We start from the raw sequence: 17,279 nt of genomic DNA on the forward strand, positions 1-17,279 counted from the left end.
AATTTCCTAAACTAGCTCAAAAATATTGGGATCATCTGTGTTGGCAGCGGCAGATTGAAGGCACTACAGGCATTCACACAAAAGCTCAATGGCAGTTAACGGATTTGCATACAATCATTTAAACAACGTCACAGGTGGGTTGGAAGGGGGAGGGGAGAAGAGTGCATCCTTATAACTTGGTTGGAGCATTGGGATTGAAAGATCTGCCAGGATTTAAAAAATTGATGAATAGGCTCAAGGGCTGAATGCCCTTCTCCTGTTCATGTTTTCCTATGTTCCTAACCAGTCATGAACTGGGAGTGAAATCACAAGGAGTGAAGTGATACACAGAATGCCAAAAAAAGTTACAGTTGAAAACATGCAAATAAAAATGAACTTGTGCACAATGGCAGAAGCTTGACTGTCATTGCTATCATTGCTATGAATTCACAAATCTGTAAGTTGCTGAGGTTCTGATAGAATGAAATTTAGATCAACAATAAGATTAAAATCTCATGCTGGTAACAATGTTTTTTTTCCATTTTGTTTCAAAGCTTAATATGCACAATTTGTTTTCTAATCTTATCTCCACTGGCATTTGCCGCTGTGCTGTTAGTATGGTTTCCTCTTGCTTGGATCAGGTTCCATGATCAGAATAATAAAAATCCTTGCAACTGGTATAGCACCTTTCACGTCGGGAGGGTGCCCCAAACAGCTTCAAAGGATACCTGTAAAATGTAGTGATTGTGTGTTGAGCACAGCAATGTCCCACAAACGCCATGAAATGAATGACAAATTTTATCTGCGGGATTGTTAGTCCCAACGCGGTGTCCCAATGTTGCTCTCTGATACCTGGCCAAGTGGCCAGTGTTCATGTGTGAGCCTTGGCAGTGAGTGTTTCAAGCCACTTGACTAAAGAGGGCATCACAGTGAGCAGGAACTCTCCTCACCCAGCAACACGCACACAACAGTAGAAGGTGCTATAGAGGAAACTGGAACAGGAACCCTGGCTGTTTTTTGGAATGTCAGGACCAATTTAGCTTTCCCACGCAACCCCAAATTAGACCAACAAACTCAGCATTAGGCAGGACTTGAGCAAGCTCCAGGGCTGTAAACTGCAGCTCTATCCAACACTATCAGAGCTGCACAATGGTGTTTCAGAATGTCAACAATCATCTCTCAACGGGCACCCCGAAGCTCTAGGGGTAAAGATATTGCCCAGTACAGCACTAGGCCACAAACAATGTTTTTGAATATGTAAATATACGTAGGTTGTAGGTTTGCATCTCAGGCATTTCACCCACAAAATAAACAATCAATTCAATTTACAGTTTATTCTGCGAAGAGCTTTGAGACGTCTCGAAGATGTGATAAAGCGCTATATCAAATGCAAGGATTATTATTATTAGTTGGAGCAACAATTGGTGTGCATGGATTAGGACGATGAAAATTAAAATGAAAGTTTCTACTTCTAATCACTATTCCAAGAACATTCCCCCCCCACACCCCCCCACCTCAACCCACACACACCATGGTGCTGGAGAATTGATGTGCATGAATGTTGGGTGAAAACAGGATGGGGCTTCGTTGTGATACTCCACACCCTGTGGTCGAGTACTCTGACGACATTCACCCTCAAGACTCACACATGAATAACAAGAAACTAGTAATGTACTATCAGTGCACATACACTCGAGCAAAAGGTAGAACACTGAGATAGAATAGATAAATGGCTGGGGGAAAACATGGGCATTTCCCCAGTATTAACTCATTCATATTGCCACAGCACAACAATAGAACATAAGAACAAGACAACCATTCAGCTATCAAATCTGTTTTGCCAAAATATTAGACCATGGCAGATCTTTCAATCCCTTTCCCCACCCTTTGTCCATACTCCTTCATACTTCTACTTCCCAAGTATCTATCTTCTGTTGAAACATCCAAATTGATTCTGCCTCTATGCCTTCGAGAGCAGTACATTCCATATTCTCACAACTCTGAGTTAAGATTTGTTTTCACCCTCAAACTATCCTAGTTCTAATTTTAAGAACATGTCTCCTTGGTATAGATCCCACTATCAGAAGGAAAAGTCATCACCTATCCAGCTTTGGCCGAAAGAGAATTTGAGGCTATGGAACCTTCAAGGTTCAAGCAAACACATCGGTAAGAAAAGCACAGTGTACATCTAACGTGAAGACAGATTAAGATCAATAAGGTTACTGAAAACTGCTCTCTTCCTGTTAGCAGCACAGAAAACAGCTAGTAACTAACTTTATGGTTCAAAGCTGTTGCACTCACCAGACGTCCATTCACCATGCATTTTGTTTTTCCTGCCATGTCTTTTATTTAGAACATCTAATAACTTGAATTGAAGTTGACTGGCTGAGAAGAGCGGTAATAAATTGATGGAATCCGCTCACAAATGCGTCCTACCTCCAGTCCAGCTGTCACTCTTCCTGCCACACTCAGGAAAGGATGCCATGGTAACAGACCGCAGAAGGAAGTGATGACAAGTTTCGTGAGCCACCCCTTATTTTCACTGAACCCGTCTGCTTTTTTAGAAGGACTATTGTATGAGGTATTTGGTTTTAAAGGGAGTGGTAGTCTGAACAGCCTCGACAGCTAGTTAATTCACCTGTGTAATAAAATGTGCTTGCAGAATGTGGAGCTGCCAATTGGAAGGCAATGCGCATCATGTAGTGTGACGTCGCCTTTTAATGTGGCTCAACCAGCGTGGATTGCAACTAAACTGGAGATGTCAGATCCGTATGGTTGGAAGGGGGAGGGGGAAAAGATCCAGCAATCTGACATCCTGTGTAAGCAGCATGAGTGGTTCTGTACCCACAATCTACCTCCCATTTATATAAAAACTGTAATCTGCTCATATAATGATAATAATCCTTGCATTTGATATAGCGCCCTATCACGTCTTCAAGACGTCTCAAAGCGCTTCACAAAATATACTGTAAAGTGAATTGATTCTATATTTTGTGGGAGAAACACGGCTGCAAATTGCGCACAGCAGTGCCCCACCGGGGATTGAGTGACTAATTTTTTATTTTTTTTAGAAATTATTACCCCGGAAAAATGATCCTTTTAACGACAAACAACAACATTCCTACTTACTGCTAGGTAAGCAGAGGCGTGTGGAGTAAGGAAAGTTGCCCAACATATACACATGCCCAGCGTTTTTCACATTCGATAAATATCGTGGGAGGGGGTCACCAAGAGGGAGAGGAGGAGGAAGAAAAGATGAAGTGTGTTGACCACAGGCAAGGTCAAAGAGAAATGTTTTAAGATGGATTTGATGGCAAGGAGAGAAGAGAGCAAGGAATTTGTGGAAGAGTTTCATGAGGTGAATTGCCAATTATTCTGGACATTGGGAGAAACTCCTTTTTTACAATTAGTGCTCAGTAATTATGGGATCTTCAACAAAGCAGCACTCCCCCATCATAGAGAATGAGCTCAAGTACCAACATAATGTTTAAACACACGACTTTCTAACGGAGAGGCTAAAGTGCTCCCAACCAAGCCTATCTGATACCTACACGAATAATGCACATATAAACGAAAGAGCTCCTTTAACTTATTTGCAAGGTTAGCACATCCGCAACTTTAAATTAACACCTTCCTTCCCCTCTCTACGCACACACTTGCAAATGTGAAAACAAATTGTGTTTAAACAATGAATGCTGACATCAGGGGAAAATCTGGCTGTGATCGAGTCATTGAGCATGACTGCGTGAAGGAAATGAGCTACTGTAATATACAAAGTTGCAATGAGTCAAAGTACTCTTGGGTTAATGGCACTGTCAATATCATAAAATCACAACAGAAGTTTGGATGAAGAAGATCCTTCAACCCATTTGATCTCATCTTTTCAGAACACCCACTCCACTTCCATTAGATCATCAATCTGTTTTTTCAGTGAGTAAAGTGTTCTAGCATGAACCACCCTTCCTGGTAACCTGTTGTTAATTACCCTGTGTAAGTGTTAATGGCAATGCTTCCACAATAGATGTTTCCAGATTTACTAATTCCCAGTTAAGTTATTAGTGATCCAGTCTTAACCAAAATGGATAAAATAATAATGTGTTAACTTTTTTTTAACATAGAAGCTTGATTCTTGGAGTGCTGAAATGCTTGACATGCTCTTGACAGAGGCAGGAAACAGAAACAAATGCACCACACTCACGCCTTAATATATCGCACAATAGTTCACACTGTTCGTTTCTCTGCCTAATCCACTCTTACTGACGGTTAACTCAATTTACTTATGATTAATTGAAGCTGAATGTCACTTTCTGATAGTGATGAGAGGGAGGAAACAATGACCAGGTGTGACACAGTAAGAAAGCAAATAAGGTGAATTCCTTTCACAGTCTCCTGGTCCTTTATTCCTGACAGCATATCGAACCTAGTCTTGGACAATCCCAGGATATCCAAGTAGTTTCTGAGCTATTGAGTATAAATATAACCTTGTTTCTGTTCTACTTCCTCCTCTCTTGCTCTCTTGTTCTGCCTTGCTTCACAGCTTCCTTCTTCCATTAATAAAGCTGCTTCCTCCTTCAAGTGTTAATGCCTAATCCGCAAGTCTAGACAGCGAGTGTTGGGATGGTGTTTGACAGGGTGCGGGGAGAGAAAATGGATCCCACAGCCTATCCTGATCTATCCTCACCCATCAGAATGCTGTTCGGGATCTGAAGATCATCAAAAAGTTATGGACAGAAAAAGCCCTTTTGACCCATTTGATCTCACCTTTCCAGAATCCAATAGAACCCCAGTAAAACACACTTTGTTGCATTGCAGGTTTGCTTACAATACATTTGGGGGTAAACCTCGATATTTACTCATCAATAAAATTCAAAATGCAAAGCAGAAAGCTGGTCATCTTGCTTCAAAATGCCTTCACTTCAGAAGGAAGTTCACTTCAAGGCCCAAGGAAGTCACATTAACAACAACCTGATGACCTGGAAGTCAGCCAACCGTGTCACAAAAATTGGCTGATGTTTTTAAGTGAGCTGATTGTCTCCGTGTATTCACAGTGGATGGAGAAGCACTGACTGGTGTTCACATCCCATTATAATGTTGGTTGGGATTTTATGGACCCCAACTATTGTGCTCTAACGTACATACCTACTGCCTTCCCATTCCCAGCATTAAGTTGCTTTTTAATCAAGTCTTATGTCCTGGCCTGACCCTTCCTGCTAACACTTTCCAACCATGAACAACTAACTGCATAAAGAAACACCTCCTGGTATCTGTCCTAAAATTGTCCTCTTTTCCTGTTGCCTTGATGCACCTGGAAGTATTGTTCCGGGTTTATTTAAAACTAAATAGCTTTCCTGTTCAAATAAATCTACAGTTATTTGAGAAGATTCACAAGGAATTTGTCAATGCAGCCATCGACATGTGGCTTTACCCACATCAATGTCTAACCTGGGCATATGGTGTGCAATGTGCTCCATAGTAGTGAGTGCTCTAACCACGAAGCTGCATTGTAAGCTATTGGTGGAATCCTATAGCTTAGTGGTTAGAGAACTTGCCTCGCAAGCGAGAGGACCTGCGTTTGATTCCCGGCAGGGCAAAACATTGGGCAAATTTCCTTACCCTACACGCCTCTGTTCACTAGCAGTAAGTAGAAACCCGGTTGTTAGTCGATTAGCAGATCACTTTTCTGGGGGTAATAATCCGTCTAAAATATAAATAAATAATAATCTGGTCACTCAGTCCACGACTGTTTGTGGGACACTGCTGTGCCACGTTTCTCCCTCAAAATATATACGGTCAATTCACTTTACAATATATTCTGTGAAGAGCTTTGAGACGTCTCGAAGACACGATAATGTGTTAAACTGCAAGGATTATTATATCAAATGCAAGGATTAATATTATTTTCTAATCCTATTCAACATCTTGTATGCACTTCTAGAAAATCATCCTCTGGAATATCTTTGAGATGTTTCTTTCAGACTGAAGAACCTTAGTTTAAACTTGTCATTCTTCATAGCTCATCCCTCTAACACTGGGGACTACAACAACAACAAACAACAAAACTACATTTATAGAGCGCCTTTCACGTCGGGAGGACGTCCCAAAGCACTGAACAGTCAGGTGTTGGGGCCCAAGCATAGGGGACGTGTGGTGTAGGGGTGAGGGAAGGCAGAGAGGTGGGAGGGCGACCAAAGGCACGATCAAAGAGAAGGGTCTTGAGACCGGCTTTGAAGGAGGCAAGAGAGGAATCGAGGTGAAGGGACCATGAGATGGAGTTCCAGAGTGTGGGGCAGAGAGGCTGAAAGCCCGGCCACTGATAGTAGGGCGGTTCAGGCAGGAGACATGGAGCAGGCCGGAGCCCGCTGAACAGAGGGAGCGGGCAGGTTGGTCCAGTATTCAGTGGCTGTAGATCTTCAGGTTACTCTGACCAAAACAGCACCCCAGCTGCCAAAGTTGCAGCTAGGGTACGATTCAGGTCAAAGTGACTCTCAGTGTGACCTAACCACAACTGTACCCAGTACTTCTGGTGGAGTCTTGTAGCGTATTGGTTAGAACACTCGCTTCGCAAACTAGAAGATCCGGATTTGATTCCTGGGCAGGGCAAAACCTTAGGCAACTTTCCCTATTCCACACTCCTATGTAAATCAGCAGTAAATCAGAAGCTTGTTAGTCAACTGGCGGATCACTTTCTGAGGTGCAACTGGCTTTGCCCACAAAATATACCAATCAATTCACTTTGCGTATATTCTGTGAAGGGCTTTGGGACATCTCGAAAACGTCAATGCAGCCATCGACATGTTTATTATTATTATTATTACTATCTAACGAGAGTACGGCACTGCTTGAGTACTTGAATATAAACAGAACAGGAAAAATTACCTTACAGCAAGTGACAATTGAGACTGAATACACAACAACATTTAAAAGGAAACTGGATAAACATTCGAATAGAAACAAATGTACGTGGAATGATCAAGGCATGCGGATTAAAGCAATTAGCTCCAATGGATGATCTAGCACCAGATAAGACTCATTTGGCCAAATGGCCTGCTGCTGAGACGTAATTTCCATGATTCTGCTCACCTCCAGCTGCTCCAATGGATTGCCAGTAAACGCCTTTGCTCTGCCCAGCCTCCTCTGGCAGGGAGAACGCTGGTATTCTTGCCCAAACCGCTTTGGTAGTTCTTTAAATTGCCTAGTCCTCTGTTGGAGAGGAAACAGCAATTATAAATACCAGTACAAAGGTATTCTGTTGTTACAGGAACTAAAGGCAAAGATGTATAACCAGAACCTTCAACGTGTTCCACAAAAGTCAGACACAGCATTAGAGAAGAAGCAGTTGTGGCAGCCAGACCCGCCAAGCTATACAACAACAACAACAACAACAACAACAAGATTCCATTTATAGAGCGCCTTTCACGTCAGGAGGACGTCCCAAGGCGCTGCACAGTTGGGTCATGACCCGAGCAGGGGGGAAATGGTCAGGGTGAGGGGAGGGAAGGGAGGGAGAGAGGAGGGGGGAAATGGTCAGGGTGAGGGGAGGGAAGGGAGGGAGCGAGGAGGAGGAGGAAGAGAGTCGAGAGGGGAGCTGAAGGCACGGTCAAAGAGAAAGGAAGCACAACAGAATAGCAGAAACAAGGTCCCTGTAGATTCATAGCACAGGAAACTTCTCATTTCCACTCTAAGTGAATAAGACTTTTAGATCTAATGCGCAAAACAATCCAGGATACAGCAAATTACCCCAAATCATTTCTTTAACCTTTAATTTTTTGGAGGGCTGACCCACAGATATTTGTAATTGAATGTTGAGGCTTCTCCTTTTATATTGGGATGAAATGCAGGAGGCTACAGGTTAGCTTCTTCCCTCCCCGTCCCTGCCTCACTCTGCTCTGTGTGGATCTGCCGTGCTGGCAGGTGCAGACATGATCAGGAAGGAACCTCCACCAACCCGGTCACTCACTCACTCACTCACTCACTCACTCACTCACTCACTCACTCACTCACTCACTCACTCACTCACTCACTCACTCACTCACTCACTCACTCACTCACTCACTTTGTAATACAACAATAACTTGCATTTGGATAGTGCCCTTCACTTTGGATAACGCCTCCAATGCGTCACAATGATGGGGTAGGAGAGAGGGGATGTGACGGGGCAGATGACCATAGCGCTCCGGGACGCTACTCCACTTGAAAGGTGCTATATAAATGCAAGTTGTTGCTATTGTAGCCATGGTCGAAGAGGTGCTTTCTTTAGATGAGACTTACAGACAAGTAAAGAGGGACCAAGATGGTTTGGACATACAACCAGGTTTGGGGAAGTAGAACCTGAAAGCTTTACCACTGATAATTGCCCAGATGATTGCCTGGATAGGCCAGGGGACTGCAGGAAGTCTGACTTAGCCGAGCAGAGAGGATGAGCAGAAAGGGTCCGGTAGGGGAAGAACACAGAGTTAGGGAGATGCTAGAGCATGAAGGGATTGAAAGTGGTGAATACCCTAAAATTGATCTGCTGGGAGATAGTGGAGCCTGGGGAGGACTGAGGTTGTTCAGATTTTGGAACAGGTGGACAGAGGACTTTGGGATAAATTTTATGGATTAGTTTATAGATGGATCCTCAAGAGCAGATAGCTCTCTTGGATCCTCTCTCTTCTTTCTATTCTATATACTATCCTTTTTTTTACCTCCAACTGTCTGCTGAAAGTGTTGAATAACTTACCAAAGAGCCCATTATTCAAACCTCGACAGTGAATGTCTGTAAAGTATTTGACAGCAAGTGGCACAAAGCTAAGCCTGATTACATCTTCAACTGACATCCACAACTTCCAGCAGGGAGTAGGGATCCAGAGCCCAGGATGATTTTCCTCCTGTCTAGCCCATCCACAGCGGCTGAGGTCAGGCTCTCTGCCCCCACCCTCTGGAACTCTTTCCCACAGTGCCTCCCCCGCGCCCCATCCCTTGCCTCCTTCAAGACCCGTCTCAAGACCCTCCTGTTTGACCATGCCTTCGTTCACCCTTCTGTCCCTACCCTCCTCACTCTCCACCCCTCTTCATCCTAACACCAGCTCGGATGCGGATCCCTGACTGCCCAGCACCTTGGGACGTCCTGCTGAGGTGAAAGGCGCTATACAAGTGTAATTATTGTTGTTATTGAAGTCAAGTGTAGCACTGAGTGCTACCCTGGTTGAGATCAGTGAACTTCTGACCTAGTTGTTTGGCAGCACTAACCAACCAACCATTTTTCAAGGTGTCACATTGCACTCAACCCTAGGATCAGCTTAGATGCAGACAAGCAAATGAACTGTGACCCAGATCACTGGCATACCATCTCAGGGGTAATTATTGTTTTATAACCGACAAAAACATGCGGTATTAGTGAACTCTGCAGCTATTCTTAAACCAGGAAGCAACAGGCAAAGCTCTCCACAACGACATGTAACTATCTCCACTGATAGAGCAAGGACATAACCTATCACATTTCATCTGTTCAATCGCATTGACAATTGGTCTGCTCTCAGGTGTACAGCAGACCAGCATGTCCAGTCGAGCTTCAAAACGAACAGAAACCTCACTTGTTCTTGTTTAACGCCTCCAGATTGTCTGTGTCTGAAAAGAATGAGAAGTTATAAAGGATAAAATGACTGTTTGTAGTACTCTGCTGTGCACAATTGGCTGCCGCGTTTCACCCACAAAATATACCGTCAATTCACTTTACAGTATATTCTATGAAGCCTTTGAGATGTCTCAAACATGCAATAAGGCACTATATCAAATGCAAGGATTATTATTATATTAAAAAATCCTTATATATTATATAGCATCTTGTCACATCGTCTAAACAACAACAACAAGATTACATTTGTATAGTGCCTATCACGTCGGGAGCACATCCCAAGGCGCTGGGGTCCGGGAGGGGAGAAGGGAGGGGAAGGGAAGGGGGTGGCCGATGGCATGGTCGAAGAGGAGGGTTTTGAAGTGGGACTTTAAGGAGGGGGTGAGGTGGAGTGATTGGGGGATGGATTCCAGAGGTTGGGGGCAGAGTGGCTGAATGCTCTCCGCCAATGGTGGGCAGGTGGGTCGGGGGATGTGGAGCAGGCCAGAGCCGGCTGAACAGAGGGAACGGGCGGGTTGGTAGGGGGTTAGGATGTCGCAGAGCTAGGGTGGGGCGAGGCCATGGTGGGCTTTGTAGGTGAGGACCAGGATCTTGAATTGGATCCTCTGAAGGATAAGGAGCCAATGGAATCGGGCGAGAATGGGTGAGATGGGGTCACAGAGTTTGGTGCGGGAGAGGACACGGGATGATCTGAGTTCTGGATGATCTACAGCCTGTGGAAGGAAGAGTTGGGAAGGCCAAAAAGCAGGACATTTGCATAGTCGAGCCTGGAGCTGATGAAGGCATGAACAAGAGTTTCAGTGGCCTGAGGGGTGAGGGAGTGGGGGAGTCGGGCAATGTTACGGAGGTGAGGGAAGGCAGAGCGGGTCATGTCTTGGATGTGGGAAGAAAAGACAGTTGAGAGTCGAACAAGACACCTAGGTTCCTGACTGGCTTGGTAAGTTGCAGTGTGCAACCATGGAGGTTGATGTTGCCAGAGCCTGAGGTGCTGAGGCGCTGGCGTGAGCCAATCAGGAGGGCCTCAGTCTTGTTCACATTCAACTGTAGGAAATTTGCCCTCATCCAGGACTTGATGTCCGACAGGTAGTCTCAAAGTGCTTCATATAATTTATTGTAAGGGATAGTGACTGTGTATTTTGTAAATGAACGTGGCATCCAATTTCTATAAACCAATGATGACCCACAAACAGCCATGAAGTGAATGACCAATTGTATTTGGAGGGTTGTTAGCCAGGACACTGGGGAAAAACTCACTTGTCATTTTGAATAGTGCCACTGATCTTTAGTGTCGACCTGAACAAGCAGACATGAATGTTGCTTAGCATCTTATCTGAAGGATGGTATCTCCACCAATGGGATTTCAGCTTACAACAACAACTTGTATTTATATAGCACTCTTCACGTAGGATAATATCTTGGGAGTGCTTTATGCATCAAGCAGAGGGGAGAGAGGGGGAAGGGAGAGATGATCATAGACATGGTTGAAGAGATAGGTTTTAAGGCAGGACTTAAAGATGGTGAAAGAGAATTCCAAAAGTTAATGGTATAGGATATGAGCTCAAGCCTAGACTCTGAGCTCAAAGTCACACAGCTTTATATGAAAAGGGTTAGAAACTTTGAAAGTGGTGGGACAGGCACGATAGGCCAAATGGCCCACTCTAGTTCCTATGTTCCTAACCCTGGGCCATCCTAATGTTGGTTCCCAATGTTGGGAGTAGTCAATGGTTTTGCACCTTTTATACAGGATTTGCTCAAGATTTTGCCACCAATGGTTGTATGTCCAAACATTGCTGTTCAGCTTCAATCCCCATAGTATTGGGTAACACATGAGTTAAGAAATGTGTTTGAATATCAAGTGTTGCTGATAGGAATTAAAATTCCGGTGCTTTTACTGAATCCTGATATTTCAGGATTTTAATGCCCCAAATCCCAGGATCCCGGGATCCCAAGATGCTAAATCTTGCCTTGGAAAAACAGCATCACCGGCTCTGCGTAGAAAGCTGTGGTGGCGGAGCAAACAAAAGAGAGAGAAAGAGAGTGAGAGGGGTAAACATAAAACAACACAGTAACGGCAGAAAGCAACTTTGCCCCTTCTTTTTAATAGTTTTTTGATACAATCCCGAAATCCCAGGATTCTCTTCTATAAATCCTGGGATTTGGGGAGCACCATTATCATACAGGATTCCCAGGGTTGTAACCATGAGTTGCCGGCATGCCCCTTGTTACCTCAAGGCGAGATTTCCCCAACACATACCTCACCGAACATCCTCGCTCCAACCCTCCATAAACTCCAGCCCATACCGAACACTGCTGCCCATATCCTCTCCCTCACCAAGCTCCACATGCCCACTACATCTCGTCCTTGTTGGGCTCAACCTTCCTCCAGCACATTAATCCTCATGGTTCAACTTCAAAGCTCTGAGAGACTACCCTGCGTGAGGGGCTCTCTCTAAATGCAAGTTGTTATTGCCTCAGGCCTACTGCTCCGTGCCCTCCCCCCGTGTCCTAACATTGGTGACCAAGCTTACAGCCTTATGCTCCTGTTTTCTGGACTCTTGCCCAATATCCCTTCATCTTGATCCTTCTCTTCTTGTCTGAAAACCTTTCTGAAAACCTATCTCTCTGACTGCATTTTGATCAACATCCTGAAAAGCCCCGTTGTTCCTGCCTGGCTCGGTGAGTCACATGTTTGCAAAATGGTTTGAGGCGTTATCCTACGTAAAAGGTACTATTTAAATGCAAGTGATTTGTTAGTACCTGTACTGACAAAACATCATTAACATGAACCACAACAAATATGTTTGGGTTGCATGTGGACCACTTAAATCACTCCCTGTTTACATAATGTGGGTGCCATGGCAATAATCTTGCCCACGTCAGGCTAATCTGAATTTCCCCCAAGTGCTTTCATTACTTGTGTAGCTAGGGAACTGCTTGCAGCAAAAATCCTGAGTGCAATTTACTAATTGTGTTTATTTAAAACTGACTAATGTATGAGGCAAAATAAATTAGGAAGCACTAAGATTTTCCATTGTTTGTCGCTACAGGAGAGCTCCGTTATAACGCCCGCACTGCTGTGTACTGGACTGTAGACTCCACTGTGGGCCAATGCCAACCAGGAATGTTTTACACATGGCTCCCTGGCTTAATGCAAAACATCACTGAGGATGGCACTTTACAAAGAAAGTGGTGTCAGTGGCACTTCCCTGCGCATATATAAAATGCAGGAAGTGACATAATAGAGAGTACGCTCAATTCACTTTACAGTATATTCTGTGAAGCGCTTTGAGATGTCTAGAAGACATGAAAAGCGCTATATCAAATGCAAGGATTATTATTATTATTAAGATGGTAACACTCACTTTTGAGTCAGACAATTGTGGGTTCAAGACTTTGAATTCACACAGTCCAAGCTAACACTCCTACTAATTTGGTCATTCAATCCACGAATGTTTGTGGGACACGGCAGCCAGTTTTCACACAACAATGTCCCACAGCCAGGTGGTAAATGATTAATTTTATCTAGAGGAATGTTGGCCAACGCACCTGGAGAAACTCTTCTACTTTTCAAATAGTGTCATGGTCTTTAACATCCATCTGAACAGGCAGACGAAACACCCTCTTGGTGACATCATCCGCAGACATGGGGTCAACTTCCATATGTATGCGGAAGACACCCAACTGTACCTCTCTACCTTCACCCTTTGCTCCAAGACCACTGTTGTCCTGACAGAATGTCTGTCAGACATCAAATCCAGGATGAGATCTAACTTTCTTCAGTTGAATGTCAACAAGACCGAGGCTCTCCTGATTGGCCCCTGTCAGGGCCTCCACACCTCAGGCGCTGACAGCATCACCATCCATGGTTGCACACTCCACCTTGCTAAGCCATTCCGGAACCTTGGCATCTTGTTTGACCATCAACTTTCTACCCCACATCCGTGCCATGTCCCACTCTGCTTTCCCCCACCTTCGCAACATCGCCCGGCTCCGCCACTGTCTCACACCACAGGCCGCCGAAATTCTTATACACGCATTCATGACATCGAGGCTTGACTATGCAAACTCCTTTCTTGTCGGCCTCCCCAACTCCTTCTTCCATCCAGAGCTCTGAAGCCCGTGTCCTTTCCTGCACCATGAGCCTATCACCCCCATCCTTGCCCAACTCCACTGCCTTCTCATCACTCAGAGGATACAGTTCAAGATCCTGGTCCTCACTTTCAAAGCCCTCCAAGGCATTGCTCACCCCTACCTCTTTGACCTCCTAATCCCCTACCATCCTGCCCTCTCCCTCTGCTCAGTGGGCTCCGGCCTGCTTCATGTCCACTGCCTCACCATTGGCAGGCAGGCCTTCTGCCACTCTACCCCCACCTTCTGGAACTCCATCCCACAGTCCCTCCGCCTTGCCCACTTCCTTGCCTCCTTCAAAACCCATCTCAAGACCCTCCTCCTCGACCTGCTTTCGATCACCCTGCTCCCCAATCCCGACCCCCATCTCGGGTTCGAAACACTGACTGTCCAGCGCCTTGGGATGTCCTCCCGACGTGAGAAGCTCTATATACATGTAATTTTATTGTTGTTGTTTGTTTAATATCTCATTGGAAGGACAAAAATGCAACACTGGAATGTCAGTCTTGAGTTCAAAGTCCCAACATAGGGCTTGAGTCCACTTTGTCCTTTGCCCTTCCACCAGACTGGTCGCTTCAATCATGTGCTGGTCATTCACTGTGTGTCACGCTCCAGTCTTTTCTATTCTGTAGCAGCCAATTAGTGACTTATGTGACCTTTCACAATCCTCAAAACCTTCCTGTCACACTCCATACCTTTAAGCACAACGTTACAGGACAAAGTCCAGCGTCCTCTCATCCTAACCCTAATTCGTGCACTCTGTCTGGAGATACTGCAACACTAGGTTGATGGCAAAGTATATAAAAACCCAGCCTCTCCCAACTGCCACTTTAAGTCTTCACTTCTTGACTTTTTGGCCATTACACCTTTGTCTTTGAAGTCCAGATTCTGCACGAATAGGACAACCTGAACCTCCACATGATGGGGACGTGGGGGTAGAATTACTGACAGCAAATCCTTTGCCTTTGGCCTTCTATTGGCTGGGATTGGGATGGCACAGGGTCCGGATATGAGGAATTTGATCCGCAAGAGAATCAAAGAGGAGTGGAGAAACAGGAATACAGAGAGGCGATCTGACCCATTCATTTGCTCAAGACGTCATGATTTAAGGAATGGAAGGGCAAACTCACTTTCTCTTGATGGTTAGGGACCCTGATTTGGTTTTGGGATTAAGGGGAACCTGGGAGGATTTGGTTTACTTCAGCCCAATGGGGGGTTTCATGGGTAAAACCGTGTTCACCCCAAAAAATCTCTTCTAGCAAAAAATAATAATAATAATAACCTGAGTTTATGCATCATAATGATTAATTCACTCCAAATACACAGTCACACTTATTAGCAAGAATGTGAAGCAGTTCGAGACTTATCAATATGATAACAACAACAATAACAACAAATTGCATTTTTATTGCACAGTTAATGTCGGGAGGATGTGTGCTATATCAAATGCAAGGGCTATTATAGGATTTGTATAGCGGAAATAATCTTTCAACATGCATCCTCTTGTTGGTCAAGTTTGATCCTTAACTTTGCCTTTTCCACGGAAAATAGTGAGAATTTTTCAAGCCTGTAATCCCTAATTCTTGTTATCCTTATGTGAAGCTTCCCTATCCATGACTGCTGTTCTTGCTATAAACTTTTTATTGGTTTGTGTCCGATTAGGTTTGATACACAATCTGTCCATAAGCACTAAAATAACATGATTTTAGTCCCAATTGCCCAATAAACCACCAACACCACAGAAATCGTTTGGGTCTTTCTGAAAACTAATTGCTTCAAATAGTTAACCATTCGCTGTAATAGAAATTCCATTATTAAAACGTAAATGACCAGATTTTGCTGGTAATGAATGGAAGATGGAACTCATTGTGCCCCATAGAGCAATTTACATTCCAATCTGTGCCTGGCCCGATCCCCTCCAACAACAACAACAACTTGCATTTATATAGCAGCCCTCACGTAGAGAAGCGTCCCTGGGCGCTTGACAGTGGAGCATGACTCCGAGCCGGTGGGAGGGGAAGGACAGTCCTCTGAAGCAGAAACTTGTTCTGCTTTTTGTGGAAGCAACTAATGGACACCACACCTGCCATGAGGTCCATTCCACAATCCTCCAAAACCAGCAGCTGATACCTGTCCAAGCCGTCTGCCTCCACCATTAATGCTTCACAAAACGCGAGTTGAGCATTTTTTGTTGAAGAGAAAAAAATAGAAAGATAGCCACTAGCAAACAGAAAAGATGCACTTCACTTCAGCCAGATAAATATTTGTCAGGTGAACCTTTGATTCCTCAGAGCTAGATATTTATTTAAAATACTACGACTAACCATGCTGCAAATGAAACCTTTTGTAAAACCCAGAGAGGATCTACGTAATGCTGCTCTTACCTTTGTAATTTTCTCCGTTGATTGATAAAAGTGCTTCAGTGGGACGCAATGATCACCCAGCATGTTTGGAAAGTCGCGCTGCCTACAAATGCAGATGTATCAGTTGTGATGTGCTTTGCGACACAAGGCAAACAGTGCTGTGACGTTATCAGAGGAACTGTACACAGCGAGAGAGCAGCCAGAGCAAACAGCCTCCAATAATAAATCTCCCTGCACGTGGGCAAGCACTGGGAAAATATTTTTCTTCCCTCCCGGTGGCAGGTACAGGTTCAGGGATGTGACGTTTAGGGCACACAAGTACATAGATTTACAAAGATTTACAAAGATTATACAAATTATACTATGCTCCACACTGGTCTTCAGCCCTTCCTTACTCACTCCCATACCCTTCTGTTCCCTCTCCCTCGGGTGAAGGTCTAGCTTTCTCTTGAATGCATCTACACTATCAGATTCAACACTTCATAGGGTAAAATTAACCTTTTGTGTGCCTGGCACCCAAAAGATATGTGGGCTGCCATTTTCAAGTGCTCTAATTTATAAGTAATGGGCCCAGTGGCAGACTGTCTCCCTGAAAGCGCTTAGGATTGTAAAATGGGGGCGCAAGTTCTTGGGAGGTGCTCGGTAGTCAATCATGGGGTGTCTAAGGAAATTTCCTGATTTCCTGTATAGCCAGTGCACCACTGAATAATAATAATACTATTCCTTGCATTTGATATAGCGCCTCCTAAATTCTCTTTTATATCCTCTAGTCACTATGTTAACATTTGTATTCCCTGGTTACAGACTCCCCAACCACAAGGAAGAGCCTACTTATGCTAACCTTATCGAATCCTTTTATAATTTTAAGCACTTCCGTGAGATCCCCTCTTAAATGCCTCTTCTGTAATGAAAAAAATTCCATTGTATTATAATTTTCCAAAATAATCCTACAGCAATCTTATAAATGGTTTGTGTTCAATCAATTTAATAAAATTCAATAAAAATCTGGCCATGAAATAGATATTTTTGGCATATTCCGTTGAGAATTGGTTAACACGAAGTATTCTTTCAAAGCATTTATTATTCCTGCAGAGGAGGGTGGACCCTTTTTTTTTTACATCGGTTGTTTTTAAGGAACATGAACGGAACTAGGACCCAGTGTGAGTGCCGGGGTTGGTGACTTTGGCTGAATCAAC

The 17,279-nt window shown here is 44.2% G+C and overlaps 1 protein-coding gene across 3 annotated transcripts in view; it reads right to left on the reverse strand.

Moving 5' to 3' along the window:
- LOC103177388 (regulator of G protein signaling 14) overlaps positions 1-16,184 on the reverse strand; it is a 55,531-nt gene extending 39,347 nt beyond the window's left edge. For 2 of the 3 annotated variants that reach the window (XM_042340010.1, XM_042340009.1), the window contains exons 1-2: positions 16,105-16,184; positions 7,060-7,179 (exon numbers count right to left, since the gene is read on the reverse strand). In XM_042340010.1, coding sequence (XP_042195944.1) covers positions 7,060-7,179; positions 16,105-16,167 — 183 coding nt within the window. In that variant the 5' untranslated portion in view covers positions 16,168-16,184. Of the gene's footprint in view, positions 1-2,280; positions 2,453-7,059; positions 7,180-16,104 lie in introns of those variants that run through there. The other variant, XM_042340011.1, reaches the window with a different exon arrangement.
- Positions 16,185-17,279: the final 1,095 nt, after the last annotated feature.

The sequence above is a fragment of the Callorhinchus milii genome, unplaced genomic scaffold (assembly GCF_018977255.1).
Source record: "Callorhinchus milii isolate IMCB2004 unplaced genomic scaffold, IMCB_Cmil_1.0 Scaffold13, whole genome shotgun sequence".
NCBI classification, from domain to species: domain Eukaryota; kingdom Metazoa; phylum Chordata; class Chondrichthyes; order Chimaeriformes; family Callorhinchidae; genus Callorhinchus; species Callorhinchus milii.